This window comes from Xenopus laevis, chromosome 1L (assembly GCF_017654675.1).
Source record: "Xenopus laevis strain J_2021 chromosome 1L, Xenopus_laevis_v10.1, whole genome shotgun sequence".
Classification (NCBI taxonomy): domain Eukaryota; kingdom Metazoa; phylum Chordata; class Amphibia; order Anura; family Pipidae; genus Xenopus; species Xenopus laevis.
In genome coordinates this window covers 209259019-209276397 of record NC_054371.1, presented here as the reverse complement: position 1 = coordinate 209276397, position 17379 = coordinate 209259019, and the positions used below count along the sequence as shown (strand labels likewise).

Genomic DNA, 17379 nt, shown 5'->3' with positions numbered 1-17379 from the left:
CTACATTTAAGTATAAATAGTTTAAAGGGGGTTTCTTTCATATAACTGGTATACAAATGGGGAGATGGCTGAAATAATTAATTCTAAATTTAGCTAGTGTTTGATGGACTGAAATTCTGTCAATGGCTTTGCTTTGTCTTAAAGAAGAACTAAATGCTAAAACAGCAATGATTCCAGTTGTGCACCGGGGGTCACCATCTTGGATTCTGTTACACTACACATGCTCAGTGTGCTCTGGGCAGCTGTTGAGAAGCTATTAAGGGTCATCATTGCAAATCATCAAGCAGAAAATGAGCTTGCTGGTTGCTAAGCTGCCATGGAATGAGTTAATTACTAATTAGCCTTATATTGTGACTTTTATATTTAATATATATACAGTATATTGTGAGTGGTCCCTAAACTCAGTAAGTGACAGCAGCACAGAAAATGTGCAATGAATCAGCCGAAAAGAAGATGGGGAGCTACTGGGGCATCTTTGGAGACACAGATCTTTACTGCTAAAGGGCTGCAGTTGCCTTGGGCTGGTACAGAAGCACAAAACATAATGTACAATATTTCTAGCTACTTATTTAGTTAGCTTTTAGTTCTCCTTTAATAAATATGTCATAAATATAAACCAGACTGTGCATGTTAATAATAATAATAACTATCAGCACCAGAAAAAAATCCCACATTTCATACTTGCGTCCAGATGTTACGTGAGCTATTAGCAATGGTGTAAGTGCAAATAAAGAGAAAAGGGACTGGAGGGATTACTAGTGGTGCTGCGGCAGAGCTGTACATGACTTGAATAATCTCCTTTTGTGTCTGATGGTAATGCCTTGTTCCAGGACAATTCAGTTTCCACCAGTTCATCCAAGCAATGCAAAAAGCTTCCTGTCCCCCCAGTGGGCACGGAAATCTCTGTTAAATGAAGAGTGTCGCTGGGAAACAACTCTTCTTCTATATTTACCTTATTATTATCAAGTAATTTTTTGTTTGCTCTGAGGTGTAAGTCATTATAATCTCTGGCAATGTAATGTGTGAGAGTGCAATGTAAAGATCTAAAACAATACAACTTTCTCAACTAAAAAAAACAAAAGTGCCTTTTAAGTTCTTTTTCCTAATAATTAAGAGTACCGGATTTGTGAATATTAGTATACATACGTTTGTTAGATGCGCATCAAATCCAGTGCTTAGCCAAATGCCAGCACTCATTGCAGGATTCATCCAGATCCTTCAGAGTTCAGTGGAACCAAATCTGAACCCTTAGAGGGTTTTTTATTTATTTTATTTAGTCCGAATGCCAAAAACTCTAAAAATTTAATTTTTTTAAATATAGAATCCAAATTTTAGTAAAAAAAATTGCTCTAATTTATTAAACCCAGAGGATGGAAAAAGTCAGAATCCGAAAATCCGGCATTTCAGACATGCCGAGGTTGTATATAAGTCAATGGGAGAGGTCCCTATCCTATTTGGAAGTTTTTGTGGTCTGCACTGGGATCCCGAAAATCCACCTATTTCTGTCTTTTCGGGCAAAAATATGTAAAATTCTGACTTTTTGGGAAAGAGCCCGAAAAAAATCTATTGATTCGCAAAAAAATGCAGAAGAAAATGTACGATTCAAATTTTTGCTCGATTTTTTTTTTGGGGTTTGTCCCCGATCCAATTAAATCATGTTTTTTTTTAATAAAAACGTTGATTCTAGTTTGGTCAGACCTTTTTCATTACATTACTCCGAAAAATTTGGATTTTGATAAATAAGGCCCCAACTGTTACATGACAACTGAACACAATTTTTTTTTGTTAACAGTTGATGGAATTGTTGATGTTCAAATCATGGTTCTGATTAAAATAATTATTAAAATATAAAATGTATCTAGTGAGAATCAGGAGGAGCAGAGTGCAGCTGTACCCGGAATGTAAGTGGGGTGCGCTCTTGCCCCATGGGAAAAATTAAAGGACCCCTAGTAAGTGGTTGAGACAATGCCAAATCTCATCATAGTCACGAGGCTCAGTTAATGGCAGCACAGGGAGATGCACAATAAAGAGGTATTTAGTTAAAAATAAAATTACATTAAATACTATAGGCCCATTTACACAACTTACAACGTTTATGTTCACATTATCCCCCCCCCATATCTGCTTAGATTATTCATTTCTGAAATGAGGCCGAGCACATTATCTGTTAAATCATCTCTCCTGCTGCATCTGCTCCCCCGAGCCCTCTGGCTATGAAAGCATTAACTAAATCACTGCATTAAAAAGCTTCCGCTTAAATCCCAGCCCGACGTTTTCGAGTCCCCAGATCCCATCCTACCATCTTAGAAGGAGGATGGGAATTGTAGCCCTACTGGAGTTTCACATCTCTTGTCTCAGAAAACTATACCGGTATGGGACCTGTTATCCGGAACCTGTGATTTCCGGATAAATGGTCTTTCCGTAAATTTCGATCTCCATATCTTAAGCCTGCTAAAAAATAATTAAGACATTAATTAAACTCAATGAGATTGCATTGCTTTCAATAAGGATTAATATATCATAGTTGGGACCAAGTACAAAGTACTGATTTATTATTACAGAGAAAAAGGAAATAATTTTTAAACATTTGGATTATTTGGATAAAATGGAGTCTATGGGAGATGGCCTTCCCATAATTCGGAGCTTTCTAGACAAGGATATCCAGAAAATGTACATGGGTAACAGGCACATACACGAAGGCTCTGTTCCCACTATCAAAGCTACACACCCACGGACCCCAAAATATTTAGTATGTACAGCTCTGCCCCTGAACACTATGGGGCAGATGTATCAAGGGTCGAATTCCGAGGGGTTAAATCCCTCTAAATTCGACTGGGGAATAGAATCGAATAGGGAATTCGGGCGAATTTACGAGCTGGCGAATAGTCGAAGAGCACAAAAAACTCCTCGAAATTCGAGTTTTTTTTCCCTCTATTCATTCACCCGAGCTTAGTGAATGTGCCCCTTGCAAATATAGATTCAATGTATAGCTAATAATTTCCTCCTCCATCAAACAGTGATATTTTTTTTAAAGAGTAAAGTAAACATTCTTCAAAACTATTTCAAAGACATTGAACAAGAAGGGTGGAGTGGAGATGCACAATATGAATTGTAAATGAAGAGATGTAGTAAATATCCAGTACCATGTAATATATGTGATGGAGCCTTCCTACCTAAATAGTGTGTGAAAAAGTATGTGAAGACCTCACGGTTGTCAGGTGAACCCCTGGTGTATAAAAGGGATAGGGTAAGTCACTACCTTTTTCTCGGAACCTGTCACTTCTGCAATAAAGATCAAGGAGTTGAATCCCATCCAATTGCACTTTTTTTCCAAGTTAAGCAGTCTGTATTGGGGATTTTTTTATTCATAGAATAATGAAAAGCTATGGAGACACCCTGGGACTGGGACCCCCTAGTTATTATAACTATTCTGATTTGATTGTGTATTGGTACAGCTCAGGGCATCCCTGGAAAAGCAACGCCACCTGCATAAAAAAAGAAAAAGACTGGACTGTGCCAAGCAGTTTGTAATTTTCGGTGACTCTTGGGTGCAAATTTACTCAAGGGTGAATTTCCCCTTTGGGAAACTTCGCCATACTTTGCGCAGCTGCGTCAGATGTTATTTCACAGTGAATACACGTATTTATCAAAATGCAAAGTTTTGTCTCGGCAAGTGTACACTGACGCCAGCTAAACTGCTGCCAAAACAGCGCAAATATTTCTAATCAAATTTTTTTCGGATTTTTTTTTAAAATTCTAAGATATTGAGAAAATTGTGTACTGCTATTACAATCAACTTTGTACCAACAGAATCAGTCAGTTTTCCAACTGTGGAGGGAACGTGTCTGTAGAAAGAGAACTGTTTTGATGTTGCTCTGCTCAAGAAAGGCATGAGAACAGTTGTCTGGCCATTACTGCTGGAGGATTTCTGCTGATTGTACCTCACTAAGAAGTTAGTGATTTCAGCTGCCACTATATAGTGGCAGGAGGCCTCTGAGGCTGGAGTAGATGACCCCATGCCTGAGAGCAAGACCAGGAGGGTCAAAAGCTCAAGATTACCAAATTGAAATGTGTGTGCTCGCGCTATAGGCAGTGCTGGGAGCTCTAGTTCAGCAATGGATTCATCAAAGCTGCATTTGTTGATAAAGATTCTCATCAATGTGGAGCCTGCCAGCACTGTGTGTGAGCCCTCGGGTGAGTCTGCCTGGGGAGAGTAGAGGAAAGGGAAAGGATCCAGCGGGGGTTCTATGGTGTCACAGGCTTTTTGTGTGCCTGCCACAAGGGAGCCAATATCTAACCGGAGGGAAAGGTATTTTTGGGCTTCTAGCGCTGCCTGGGACCAAGTGTGCTCATTTGGGATAAGGGACTGAGACTTTGATCTTCCAATGATTAGTGCGGTACTTTGCCTGGCATGGAGGGCCAAGATGGGACTGGCACAGGATTCCCGGGGTAGTGGGTCATGCTAGTTAAATGCATATTGTGATGTGATTGTATTTACTTGCCCTTTAAATCTGTACTTATCTTGTATAAAGTTATTTGTTACACAGAATAAAGTGTGTGTGTTGAATGTTTCCTAATGCGGCCATCCGCAGGTGCATTCCCGGATCCCATTAGGTGGAGGCACTGACATGAGAAGAATTCCCAGTACCTTTCACCTTGCAAAGGGAACTCAGGACCTGAGTTGGTAAGCATGGTACAACCTTGGCACCAGGGGGGTGGCCAAGAGGGTGTTACACAGGTATTTATGGTTAATAGTAGGGACGCACCAAATCCAGTATTCAGTTCGGGAGTCGGCCAGGATTTGCCCTTTTTCAGCAGGATTCAGATTAGGCCGTATCCTTCTGCCCAGCCGAACCGAATCCTAATTTGCATATGTGACAAAACAAGGAAGTAAAAAATGTTTTCCCATTCCCATCCCTAATTTGTATATGTAAATTAGGATTAGGTTCAGTATTTGTCTTAATCTTTTGCAAAGGACTTGGGGGTTCAGCCTAATCCAAAATAGTGGATTTGGTGTATCCCTAGTTAACAGATAGCATCAGCTCAAGTAAATACTTTGCCATAGATCAACATGGCAGCAGCATGGGATAACATGTAAGCAACAGGCATTAAAAAACTTAACCCACATCCAACTTTAACCTGTAAAATGTTGTTATTGTAAGATCTGCACCCAACCTGTACCCATGTCTTCCCACTGCCTTTGCATGCCCCTATGTTTCCCAGATATGGAATCTTCAGAATATTATGCTTAAAGGGGTTGTTCACCTTTGAGTTAACTTTTAGTATGATGTAGAGAGTGATATTCTGAGACAATTAGCAATTGGTTTTCATTTTTTATTTGTGATTTTGAGTTATTTTATCTTTGTATTCAGCAGCTCTCTAGTTTGCAATTTCAGCAATCTAGTTGCAAGGGTCCAAATTACCCTAGCAACCGTGCATTGATCTGAATAAGAGACTGGAATATGAATAGGAGAGGGCCTGCATCGAAAGATGAGTAAAAAAAAGTAGCCATAACAATATAATTGTAGCATTACAGAGCTTTTGTTTTTCAGATGGGGTCAGTGACCCCCCATTTGAAATCTGGAAAGAGTCAGAAGAAAAAGGCAATAATTAAAAAGCTACAGTATATAAAATATATACTGATAATGAAATTGAAGACCAATTGAAAAGTTGCTTAGAATTGGCCATCCTATAACATACTAAAAGTTAACTTAAACCTTTAAATAGTTTTATTTCTCTTGTATTTACAATATCACAAGCTGTTTCTTGTTGGCTGAAATTAAAAGCAGATGGCACCATTGTTTCAACTTCATTATATTTGGTATTGCAAAGTGCTTAGAAAGGCGCTCTAAAGAGTTATGTACTAATTTGTTTGATGGTTGACATTTCCATTCATTCTATTTTCAATAGAGGGTTGACATGTCCTACTACTACTACTACTATTCTCATTTTCCATTAACTGCACCTACCTACTGCTTTTAGTAAAGAAAATAGTTTATTATGGTATTTAGCAACATTGATCTAAAGGCTGATGTCACAGGGCTGAAACTTGGCCTACTGAAAGACACATGTTGTGAATCAGCCCCTACTCTGGCACCAGCCTTCTTCCTTTCCTTGCTTGCACCGGAGCCATTGCACCAGCCCAGGTGCAGACACACACAGTCGATTTTGGCAGCAAGTTTTTATTTCATTGCAAAAAACTGTCACGTGCGCCTGCACCCAGACCATTGCAATGGCTCCAGTGCAGGCAAGGAGAAAGGCTGATGCCAGCGTAGGGGCTAATTCATGGCCGGTGTTTTTCAGCAGGCTGAGTTTCAGCACTGTGTGGCATCAGTCTTTAGATAAATGTTACTAAATGCCATAACAATGTCTTTTCTTTACTGTGTGTTCTTTTATCTTAGTTACACACTTGAAAAAAGCAACAAAGATAAGTTGTTTGCAACATGCGGCCTTCACCTCTTGCCCAAACATTAACCTGTCAAGTATTTCAAGATACTAGGGCAGGAGTGCCCATACTTTACTAATGTGAGGTCTACTTTTAGGGCAGAGACACACAGTCACATTCAGGGAGATAAGTCGCCCGGCGACTCACAAGGAAACGCTCCGATTGCCATCCCGCCGGAGATTTTCATTCTAGCCAGCTGGGAAGGCAGGGGAAGACAGTTCAGAGAGATTAGTTGCCCCCATAGAAGAGGAGATTTGTCTCTGGGTGACTAATTTGACCGTGTGTCTCTGCCCTTAGTGACATTGTCCCATTATGATCTACATCAGTGCTGTCCAACTTCTATAGTACCGAGGGCCGGAATTTTTCCAATCTACATGGTGGTGGGCCGATAACGGAAGCCAGTGTTAGCCACTTCCTGTTTTTTAGACCACACCCACTTTAAACCACACCCATGTTACCACAAGACCATGCCCACATTAATAGCACACCAAAAAACCAAATGGTTGGTGCTCACTGCAGGGATCAGGGCCGGAACTAGGGGTAGGCAGAGTAGACGGCTGTCTTGGGCGCCATCATTGGGGGGTGCACTTTTTTCAAGCGTTTATTTAATAATTTGTTTCAGTAATCATGGTCACCCAGTTGGGTGGAATCCATCTCCTTCCCCTTCTCCCTCTTGCCGGCAAGTAATAAAGTAATAGCTGCTTCTGTGCGGTGCACCGTGACGTGCGTATACGCGTCAATGACATCACTGATGTGTTGGATGGTAGAGAGCTGGGGGGCTACTTGGTGTGTCTCTCGCTGCTCTCAGCCTTGCACAGTTGCACTGAACTGAAGACATTCTTTCTATTACTGTAAAGTGTGAAGCTTCCTGCTGGCACAGCCAGGTACAGATTTGGGGCCCATATATTTGCTGTTGCTGCTGGGTTGGGCGCTGACACAGGTACATAAATACTTGGGGGCAATATGATGTGATCAGATTTATTTTGGGCTGCTGCTGGCACAGGTAAAGATTGGGGGCAATATGATGGCTGCTGGAGGGCTGTATGATGAATGGCTGCTGAGCTTGCTTGCACAAGTACAGGGGGTAGTAATATAAATGAAAAAGTGTTGTACACTTTCTTGTTCTCTTTATTTAAAATATTTACCATCATGATAAGGAGGGAAATGGTAATGCAGGACAGGGGGCACTGATTGAAGCTCTTGCCTAGGGTGCTAAACTACCTTGTGCCTGCCCTGGCAGGGATGCCACTCATATGTGAAAAAGCTAAATCATATTAAGACATACCCATAAATCCATATGCCTCCTCCTCCCCTGTGTATAATACAGTACCCCAACATATGATTAAACACCTTAGGGGCCACTAACAATAATTTTCAAATGCCAACAAACCCCCATAACAAATACCAAAGTATGACACACACAGGGAGCATATGGAAGGCAGAACAGAGCAGGAGACAGGAATCAGGACCAGTCTAATATGTACTACATATAGTAACACAGTGCTGGTGCCCCATTAGCATTTTGTATAAAGTGTGAACAGGTGAACAATGTGGGCAGTTTCAGTCTGGGTCTCAGGTAGAACAGTACAGGACTTTAGAGGAGTTAACAATAGAGGTGTCACAAGTGTGAACAATACAGGGGGATCACATGTGTGAACAATGCAGGGGATTCGTTTGAATTTGTGATTTAAACAATGCAGGGGCCAGTTAATCTCTGAAGTGATACCTTTTAAAATTTACATATGGTAAAAAGACACAGCAGGCAGACTTTGATGTGGAGGGCCATATGGGGGGGGGGTTGCGGGCCGCATGCAGCCCGCGGGCCGCCAGTTGGAGAGCCCTGATCTACATCCATAAAAGCATTGCTAGGATTCTGTTCCATGGAAAATATTACTTAAATATTATATTGATTAATGAGAGACTTGTTATTGCTATATTTAAGAAACAACTATTTGTTATGTAACCTGAACATAATAAATATCTGAATGAAAAACATGAAACAGGAGGGTGATTTAGTCAAGCTGTTTGTTTACAGTGTCTTGAGATCTACTGATCACCACCTAAAGGTCTACTGGTAGATCCCAATCTAACTTTTAGCCACCCCTGTACTAGGGAGTAATTTCTGTCTCCAGGGGGCACACATGCAATAGAACTAAGAGGCACTAGAGTGCATCCCTTAAGGCCAGCATATACAGGCAGATATAAACTGCCAAAAAATTAAGTCAGCAGCTTATTGCCCAGTGTATGGGGGCCTCCGATGGGCTTCCCCAATTGATATCTGGTTGAAAGACAGCCAGATGTCAATCAGCCGGGCTTAAAAATCCAGTCGGATTGAGGACCGCATCAATTCGTTGATGCAGTCCTTGATCCAACTGCCTGTTTTTGCCTCGTTGTGATTCATTAGTTGGGCCCAGGGGTCCATGATTGGATCAGCCTGACCTCGCCAAACGAGCGGATCTCCATATGTATGACCAGCTTTAGTGCTGATATTCGGAGCACATGCGCTCCCCTCAGGCCCAGGTTTGTGGCAAGGGCCTAGGGCGGCAGAAATTCAGGGGCGGCATGCCGTCCAGCCACTTACAAGTAAGTTGCTCCCCTTCCGCGTCACCTCCGCATCTCCTTGTGCCTGCACGTATATATACGCATGCGCACATCTTGAATATGCATACATGAGCAAATGCGCATGGCATATAAGTGCAGGCACAAGGAGACGTGGAGGACAACGCAATGCGACGAAGGACGGCAGGGCGAGGAAAGAGAGACACTGAGGCGGAAGGGGACACAGAAAGGGGTAGGCATACAAGGGAGGCAATGAACGGAGACGGCCTAGGGGCGCCCCATTTGTAAATCAGGGCCTGGCTCCCCTCTACACTGGCTCTGCACTAGGTGCTGGAATGAAAAATACTCCAATCAGTGAAGAGTCCAGTGTCTTGATCTTTTTCCAAATAAACCAAAACGCCACTAGATGTCAGGCTTGAGACATATATGATATAAAGTTTTTGTTGCACATACAAATTGCAGAAAATAATCCCTCATTTAATTTAAAAGATGCATTCAAGAATAAGGTCTGCACAGTGGCATAAAACTGGCCATACACAATTAGATCTGTTCATTTGGCAAGGCCACCAGACAAGTGTATCTTTGCCCAATTTGGCCACCTACATTCTGGGCCAGTTTGGGATGATGATCGTTTGTCCCCTGAGCCAACTATCAGATTATAATAGGCACCAATACAGGCCTGTTTGGAGGGGACAGAATCAGTGCACTAATATGGTCCCCATCCGACAGGATATTCAGCCACATATCTATTAGATAGGCCATCAGGAAGAACCTATACTGTGTGAAGGAGCTGAACTGGCTGCTTAACTCTGCCTGTATATGGCCAACCTAAATTCAAGTATCTTGGTCCCAAAGCAATATCAATTCAGAATTCAAAATAAATCACTGTCTAAATGTGGCTACACACGGACCAATAAAAGTCTGCAGTTTTTTGGCCTATGGCTTAATGGCCATGTATGGTGCCACCTATTGGGCTAGCCCAACTGTTATCTGGCTAAAAATTGGGCAGATATTGATTGGGCAGGTTTAATAATCGCATTGGATCGAGGGCCACACATACATGTTGATGTGGTCCTTGTCCTGGAGGCTTGCATAGCTCCAATTGATTTGATTGTTGGCCCAAGGGCCAAATGATCGGACCAGCCAGATGTAGCCCCCCTCAATCTGAAAGAGCTGCTTGTTTGGCGACCTTGCCAAACAAACTGATCTTCACATGTATGGCTAGCTTTACTGGGAACCCCATTACCTTATGGGCCCCCTAGCAATTTCAGTCTGCTTCCTCTATAGATATACTTATGGCACCAAATGCAGGATTCACTTCAGGATCTGGCAAGACTGTGAAAGACTGAATCCCTATAATCATCCAAGGCAAATTTGAACCTAAAATTTTAACTGGATGATTATAGGGGTCAATGTAATAAAAGTTGCAACATTTGCACCAGGTCTAGTTACTTAAAAACAACCAAATAGAAAGTAGTGTTTAATAGTGCCTGTATATAAGCAACAGTGTGATTGGATGCTATTTGTTAAGAGACCTAGTACTACGACACATTACTCCATTGTCACAGGATATTAAATTGCAAGGACACAAAACAGTGTCACCGTTTTATAGGGACACAACCTGGTTTTAGTAATTACTGTATGCACATTCTGTACATGCAACTTAGATTTCATATTCATTTGTAATTTGGCCAAACCTTTGGAGGAGAACTGGGCGTTTGGTTGTATTTGAAAATTATGGATTCGGCACATTCCTAAAAGCACAGATGGGTTATTCAAAAGCTGAAACTAAGGGTCAGGTTATATTAACTACAGCTTTATAGTCATGGATTTCACCATAACATCATAAATTGACAATGATTGATTTTATAAATATTTTGTTATTTTAGCATATAATATGACCTTGCATTAAATACATAACTGAACAAAGCACCAAAAATATTTTAAAATAGCTGAAATAAACAAACGGCCACTAGGCGTCAATCTTGAGACATAGATTCAGAGATTCTGTAGTTTATGTATTGTAGGTTTTGAGTTATTTAGCTTTTTTATTCAGCAGCTCTCCAGTTTGCAATTTCAGCAATCTGATTGCTGAGGTCCAAATTACCCTAGTAACCATGCATTGATCTGATCTGAATAAGAGATAATATAAATAGGAGAGAGGCTGAATAGCAAGATGAGTAATAAAAAGTAGCAATAACAATACATTTGTAGCCTTACAGAGCATTCGTTTTTCAATGGGTTCAGTGACCCCCCCCCATTTGAAAGCTCGAAAGAGTCAGAAGAAGAAGAAGGCAAATAACTAAAAAATTATTTAAAAAATTAGATCAATGGAAAAGTTGCTTTTAATTGGCCATGCTATAACATATTTCCAAGGTATTAAAGGGATACTGTCATGGGAAAACAAACATGTTTTTTTCAACACATTAGTTAATAGTGCTAAAAGAGCAAACCGATTTTTTTATATTCAGTTGAAAGCTGACATGGGGCTAGACATATTGTCAGGGGCGCTCCGTCAATGAGGCGAGTTGAGCCACTCGCCTCAGGCGTCAGCTCCCCCCTGGTTGCCAGGGGCAGCAAAAATGCCGCTCCTGGTAACTAAGAGTCGAATTTCCGGTTTTCAACCTGGAAATTCGGCTCTTCTAGTGCAGAGAGTACAATTGCGCTCTGCACGAGCAACATGCACCACCCCCCTCCAGCAATGAAAAGGTGAGCACCATGAGGAGGGGCGGGGGCGGCAACGGAAGGCCGCCTCAGGCGGCATAAAGGCAAGGATCGCCGCTGCATATTGTCAGTTTTCCAGCTGCCCCCAGTCATGTGACTTGTGCTCTGATAAACTTTAGTCACTCTTTACTGCTGTACTGCAAGTTGGAGTGATATCACCCCCCTCCCTTTCCTTCCCAGCAGCCTAACAACAGAACAATGGAAACGTAACAGATAGCAGCTCCCTAACACAAGAAATCAACACTCAATAGTGAAAGCAAAGTCCCACTGAGACTGATTCAGTTACATTAAGAAGGAGAAATAACAGCCTGACAGAAAGTAGTTAAGTCCTAAAGTGCAGGCACAAGTCACATGACTGGGGCAGCTGGGAAGCTGACAATATGTCTAGCCCCATGTCAGATTTCAAAATTCAATATAAAAAAATCTGTTTGCTCTTTTAAAAATTCGATTTAAGAGCAGAAGTCTGCTGGAGCAGCACTATTAACTGATGCGTTTTGAAAAATACATGTTTTTCCATGACAGTATCCCTTTAAGGGATACGTGTACTGTTTATCTGAATGAATTTTGTAACAATAGCTCCACCTACTGGTCAGTTTCCAACCAAGAAGTTGTCGGGGAAGTGGTCAGGAGAAAGAAAGAAGGCTGGTCTGATGTTCCTTAGGTTATGGGAAACATTAGAAACCTCTGATACATTTTCTCACTTTTTTCCTGACCAGAAGAACATCAGACAAGCCAAATCGCTAGCAAAGTTTCGCCAGGTGAATTTTCGAACGATTGTTACTCCTTAAATTCACTAAAGTGTGAACGTTACCTCTTTCGCCAGAGTTTGCTTCTCCACCTTAGACCTGGCGAACTGATAAGATGAAGCTACATCCTCCTCAATCTTATGTCAGTGACATCATATCCGGTGTGCCAAAGAGTTATAAAAATAAAAAAAAAAGCTGGTGTTTCTTCATATTTAAAGTGGGATTGTGTTTAAAAGTTGCTTATTTTAATATTTTTTTTAACCATTTGAGGGTCATGCCACATTTGTTTTAGGGTGGGCGCATGTCTAGTGCATTAGAGGATCTCTTTTGTCTTTATTTTGCATCCTTGGACATTTGTAATAATAAGTGGCCACTTCAAGCATTTGCACCAACATCTCTAATAAAGATATATAAAGATATATATATATATATGACCTATATGTACCCGCCCTATACAAATTGATCTCGCTGGCAGAAACGAACGTTAGCGAAAGTTCGATATGAAATGCTCGCGCTGACTAATTTACGCTAGCGAAATTTCACCAGAGCTCGGCTGAAGAGACGCAATTTCACATTTTGGTGATTTGGTGTAGTGGAAGTGAATTCATGCCTGATGAAGAGGCGCGAAGTGTTAAAGCCTTTGCAGGCCCTTCAGTGAATTTGCCCCGTTCTGTTTATGTGATTAAAGCTGCTGCAACAGCTGAAGCACTTTGCTACTTTTTAGCGTGTCAATATAGAAACATGCACTGGGAAGTGGGCAAGGTCAGTACACAGCCACTTTGTACAGGCTCTATATGATCTTATCAGATGCAGCCTATCAGATGGCATGGGACATGGGCTCCAGGCCTTAGCAGGACATTATTATTGACTGCAGAACACAAAAGTAACAGGGCAAGATACACAATATTAGGAAGTGGTTAGACACTCGATGACACAGGATGCTCAGGCACATAATCGTCTTTCTATCGAGAAACCACAGAGCATTTAGGACAAAGGCCTTTCATAATGAGAAAGCTAGACACATTATATATTTCTGTGACCTACATATAAAGTTCCTTTTTATATTATTGAATCACTTATTGATGTCTTAAAGGGGACCTGTCACCCTAAGAAATAATTTCAAATTCTTTTCTATCATGTTAGTGGAGCAAAATAAACTTTACTTACACTGTATTTATTATTTAAATTTTGTTTCCTTCTGTCTTGGAATTATACAATCACAGCAAGCTGGCAGCTGCCATTTTGTGGACACGGTTATTAAGGGAAATTGTGTATCACCCCAAAATCTTGTTTATGAACCAGAATGAGGGACCTAATGTCCATGTGCAGTGCGGTAAACAATTATAGAGCCTGAGGAGGGATGGGGGAATGTGAGGAGAGCAGTGACATCTAGGAAGTGCTGAATGGAAAGTGAAAGTAATTGACTGCCCCTCCTCTATGCCACGGGCATAGAGGCGGGGCAGGTAATATTTGATTGACAGTTTAGATAAACACCTTTATAACAGGTATGGATGTTTTAATGAAAACATTTTTTGGGGTTCCATATTTAATTTGGAAAGGACTTTCATTATGCAGTTTTTTATGTGTAGGTGACAGGTCTACTTTAAAGTACTTGTATGCCTCTCCCAAGCATAATTACCTCATCCTTTTATTTCAGCATCTACTATTTTTGCTGAAAACGACTTATAGCATATGGGAAAAAGTATCGGACACCTGCCTATCCAGGTAGTACAGGTATGGGAAATGTTAACCCGGAAACCTGTTATCCAGAAAGTTCCAAATGATGGACCGCCAATCTCTCATAGACTTTATGTTATCCTAATAATCCAAATTTTAAAAAATGATTTCCGTTTTCTCTGTAATTATGAAACAGTAGCTTGTACTTGATCCAAACTAAGATATAATCAAATGCAAAACCAGCCTATTGGGTGTATTTTAAAAGAAAGAAAGATCCAAAGGTCTCGAGCATTCTGGAAACAGGTCCCATACCTGTAATAAGAAACCGGTCCTTCCATTTTTGCTATATCAGTCTTTTCTCTTCTGGAAATTTTGAAACATTGTTGGTAGGATTTGCCTTTATTTAGCCTCTAGAGAGGTTGGACACTGAAATTCTGATCAGGTCTACCCTAGAGTTTAGTGTTCCAATTCATCCCACAGGGTTCATTTGGGTTGAGGTGAAAGTTCTGTGCAGCTCAACTCTCTTTTCTGCAAACCCATTCTGTGATCTAAGATCTAAGTTTGTGCATGGGGTGCTGAAACAGAGCAATGCCTTCTCCAAAGTGAAGGAAGAATTTCCAGGAATGTCGATGTAGTCTTAAGGATTGCTTTCAATGGAATCAAAAGCCTTAGCCTAAGCCACGTAAACAGTCCCAGGTCATTATTTCTCCTCCTTAAAGCTTTCTCATCTGCATTATGCATTGAGGCAGGTAGTGCTCTCCTGGCAACTACCAAACCCAGACTTCTCCAACAGACAACAGCCGATTGGTGAAATACCATTCATCACTGCAGTGCTCCAGAGTCCAATTGCAGAGATCTTTACATCGGTTTTGCTCTAGGTGATTTTGTCTCTGACCACCCATAAAAACATCATGCTTCCTAGGTATAGTTCTTCTGCTGACATTGCTTCCAGAGACATTTTTTTGCCAACCTACCAGCACAAAGGAGCCTTCAAACAACACAGTTTGTTTCTGCATCATCATCATCATCAATTATTTATATAGCGCTGTCAAGATACGCAGTGCTTTGCATAAGTCACTGATAAATGTAGAGGCTAGTTTGTGTTTCGATGACAACTTTTATGGTTGCGTTATGTTAAATTTAAATGCCATCTACTTTAGAACTGTTCTTCTGGTGTGAAACATATACGGCTCATGTTGTGCAGTTTATATCCAGCAAAAGGGTTTTACCTATAGGACTCTATAATGATAATATATTAATTTAGAAACCAGTGACATAGAAAATGATGTGCCTTACCACCCCAGTACCAAAAGTTACTTACACATAGCTGCCCACATCCTTGTTCTAGTGAACAATATTACCAGGGTTGTACGTCACTGGCTAAGGTGGTCATAACCAATCTATTAAAACCTGATACTTTTTCAGCTAAAGAACGAACTTAGAACAATTTGCAGGGCAACCTACTGCTATCCACTACTGTTGTATGGCTGCAGCTCTTCTTGCTTCATTGCTAACAGGTTTTACAGATTGTTGATTATTATAATCATTGGCGGGGTGATTGTACCAGAACCTGCAACCCCGGGGGGCCTGCCAGCAATTTCCGCGCTCTCATAGCCGTCTAGAAAATCACTTCCTGAGGGGGTGGGGGACTTGGCTGCATGGCCTGCACCCGGGCCCGACTCACTACATACTACATAGAACCAGTGAACCATAAAATATCAAAGGTCCATGAGATAAATACATAGACACACTTGAGTCCGAAACGTTGCCCTATTTTTGGATGTTTTTTCAGTCAGTGCTGCTGACCTTTTCTTCATTGGATTGTTTGACCCTTGAAGCAGGCATGGGTCCTACAGCATAGCACCTGATACCGCAAAAGGTATTTGTTCGGGAGTATAAGCTCTCTATCTTTGATACTATAGATAATGGAGCAGTCATAATCAAACAGTGAGGCAGAAACCCCAACCATGGTGCCACCACCGGTGAACGTTCTTCACACACTTTGATAACAATTTGCTTTCCTGGGAGAAGAATAAACATGAAACTGATGTGGAAAATAGATTTCTTTTGTATTATTAGAACAGACTAAACACTGAGTCACCAGCTGCAGTAGATATGAACAACTTCATGCTCCAAAAAAAGCCTGTCTCTTTATATTGCTTATAAATAACCAAAAGCTAATCTCCATGGCTCTGACTCAGACATGGAAAAAATGCAAAAGCAAAACAGCCTGAGGCAATAGTTCTGCTGTGCAGCAAGTTTAGCCCAAAGTCCAAAAAGTCCAGAGGCAAGCAGAACAGCAGATTTTACTGCTCTGAACCATGGAAGAAGTAAGAATTCACCACTGGATAGATACTCCTGTACGATATGAGGAGAAGTTATCAATAAAAGATCTCCAAGATTGTACTCTGGATCACACATTATTTGCTCTGCCAGGTCCTCAATGCAGTGATGGCAACAAATCAACTGAAGTCATGGAAGAAAAAGAAGATGGACAACTAGACAATCAAGAAGAAGATACTAATTTTAAGGTGTTGTTGGATGTTGTCCAGTTCCGCTCAGAAGACATCATTATTCAGGTTTTTGAAGGGTGGCTCATAATCAAAGCAGAGCACGGATGCAGAATGGATGAACATGGGTTCATTTCACGGAACTTTACAAGAACTTATAAATTACCAAATGGAATTGGCTTGAACGACTTGTCTGCATTCTTCTGCCATGATGGGATTTTAGCTGTAGAATGCAAGCAGAAGCATGGACTGGCACTAAAGATCTAGAAGAATTCAAGTTATGTCCTACATCAATCCATTCTGTTCTAGAATCATTAAATAAATATGTTGGGTTGTGTAGCAACTGTGTCAGAACTGTGTCAAAAATGTTAAATATTTATCTTTGTTTACATTATTTACTTTTCTTTTTAACCAACTATTGTGTCCTTGTATAATCTTGTCTTCTGTAAAACAAACAAATTATTAGAAATAAAGTGTAAAGAAAATATTTTCGATGCAGATGAGCAATGATTTCTATGCAATGGTGTTTTCATTCATGAAACTGTTCATGACGGTAATATGAAACAATCAGCTTATTGTTTCCAGAAATCAAAAAAGGACTAAATATCAGATATCTCAAATGTTCAGGGGGGGAATAATATTCTAAAATGATGACAGCTGGGTACAGTCCACAAGCTTCTAGCTGGTAATCTATGTCCTATATTTGACACCAGTAGCC

The 17379-nt window shown here is 40.8% G+C and overlaps 1 protein-coding gene across 1 annotated transcript; it reads left to right on the top strand.

The window, feature by feature from the left end:
* Positions 1 to 16373: 16373 nt before the first annotated feature.
* hspb3.L (heat shock protein family B (small) member 3 L homeolog) lies at positions 16374 to 17172 on the top strand. Its single transcript, XM_018226893.2, has one exon. It carries the CDS (start codon positions 16473 to 16475, stop codon positions 16926 to 16928), a length of 456 nt encoding a protein of 151 aa, XP_018082382.1. The 5' UTR covers positions 16374 to 16472; the 3' UTR covers positions 16929 to 17172.
* The last annotated feature ends 207 nt before the right edge of the window (positions 17173 to 17379 follow it).

Coding starts and splice junctions, on each gene's coding strand:
- hspb3.L (XM_018226893.2), top strand. CDS start 16,473: ATGGAAGAAGTAAGAATTCACCACTGGATAGATACTCCTGTACGATAT.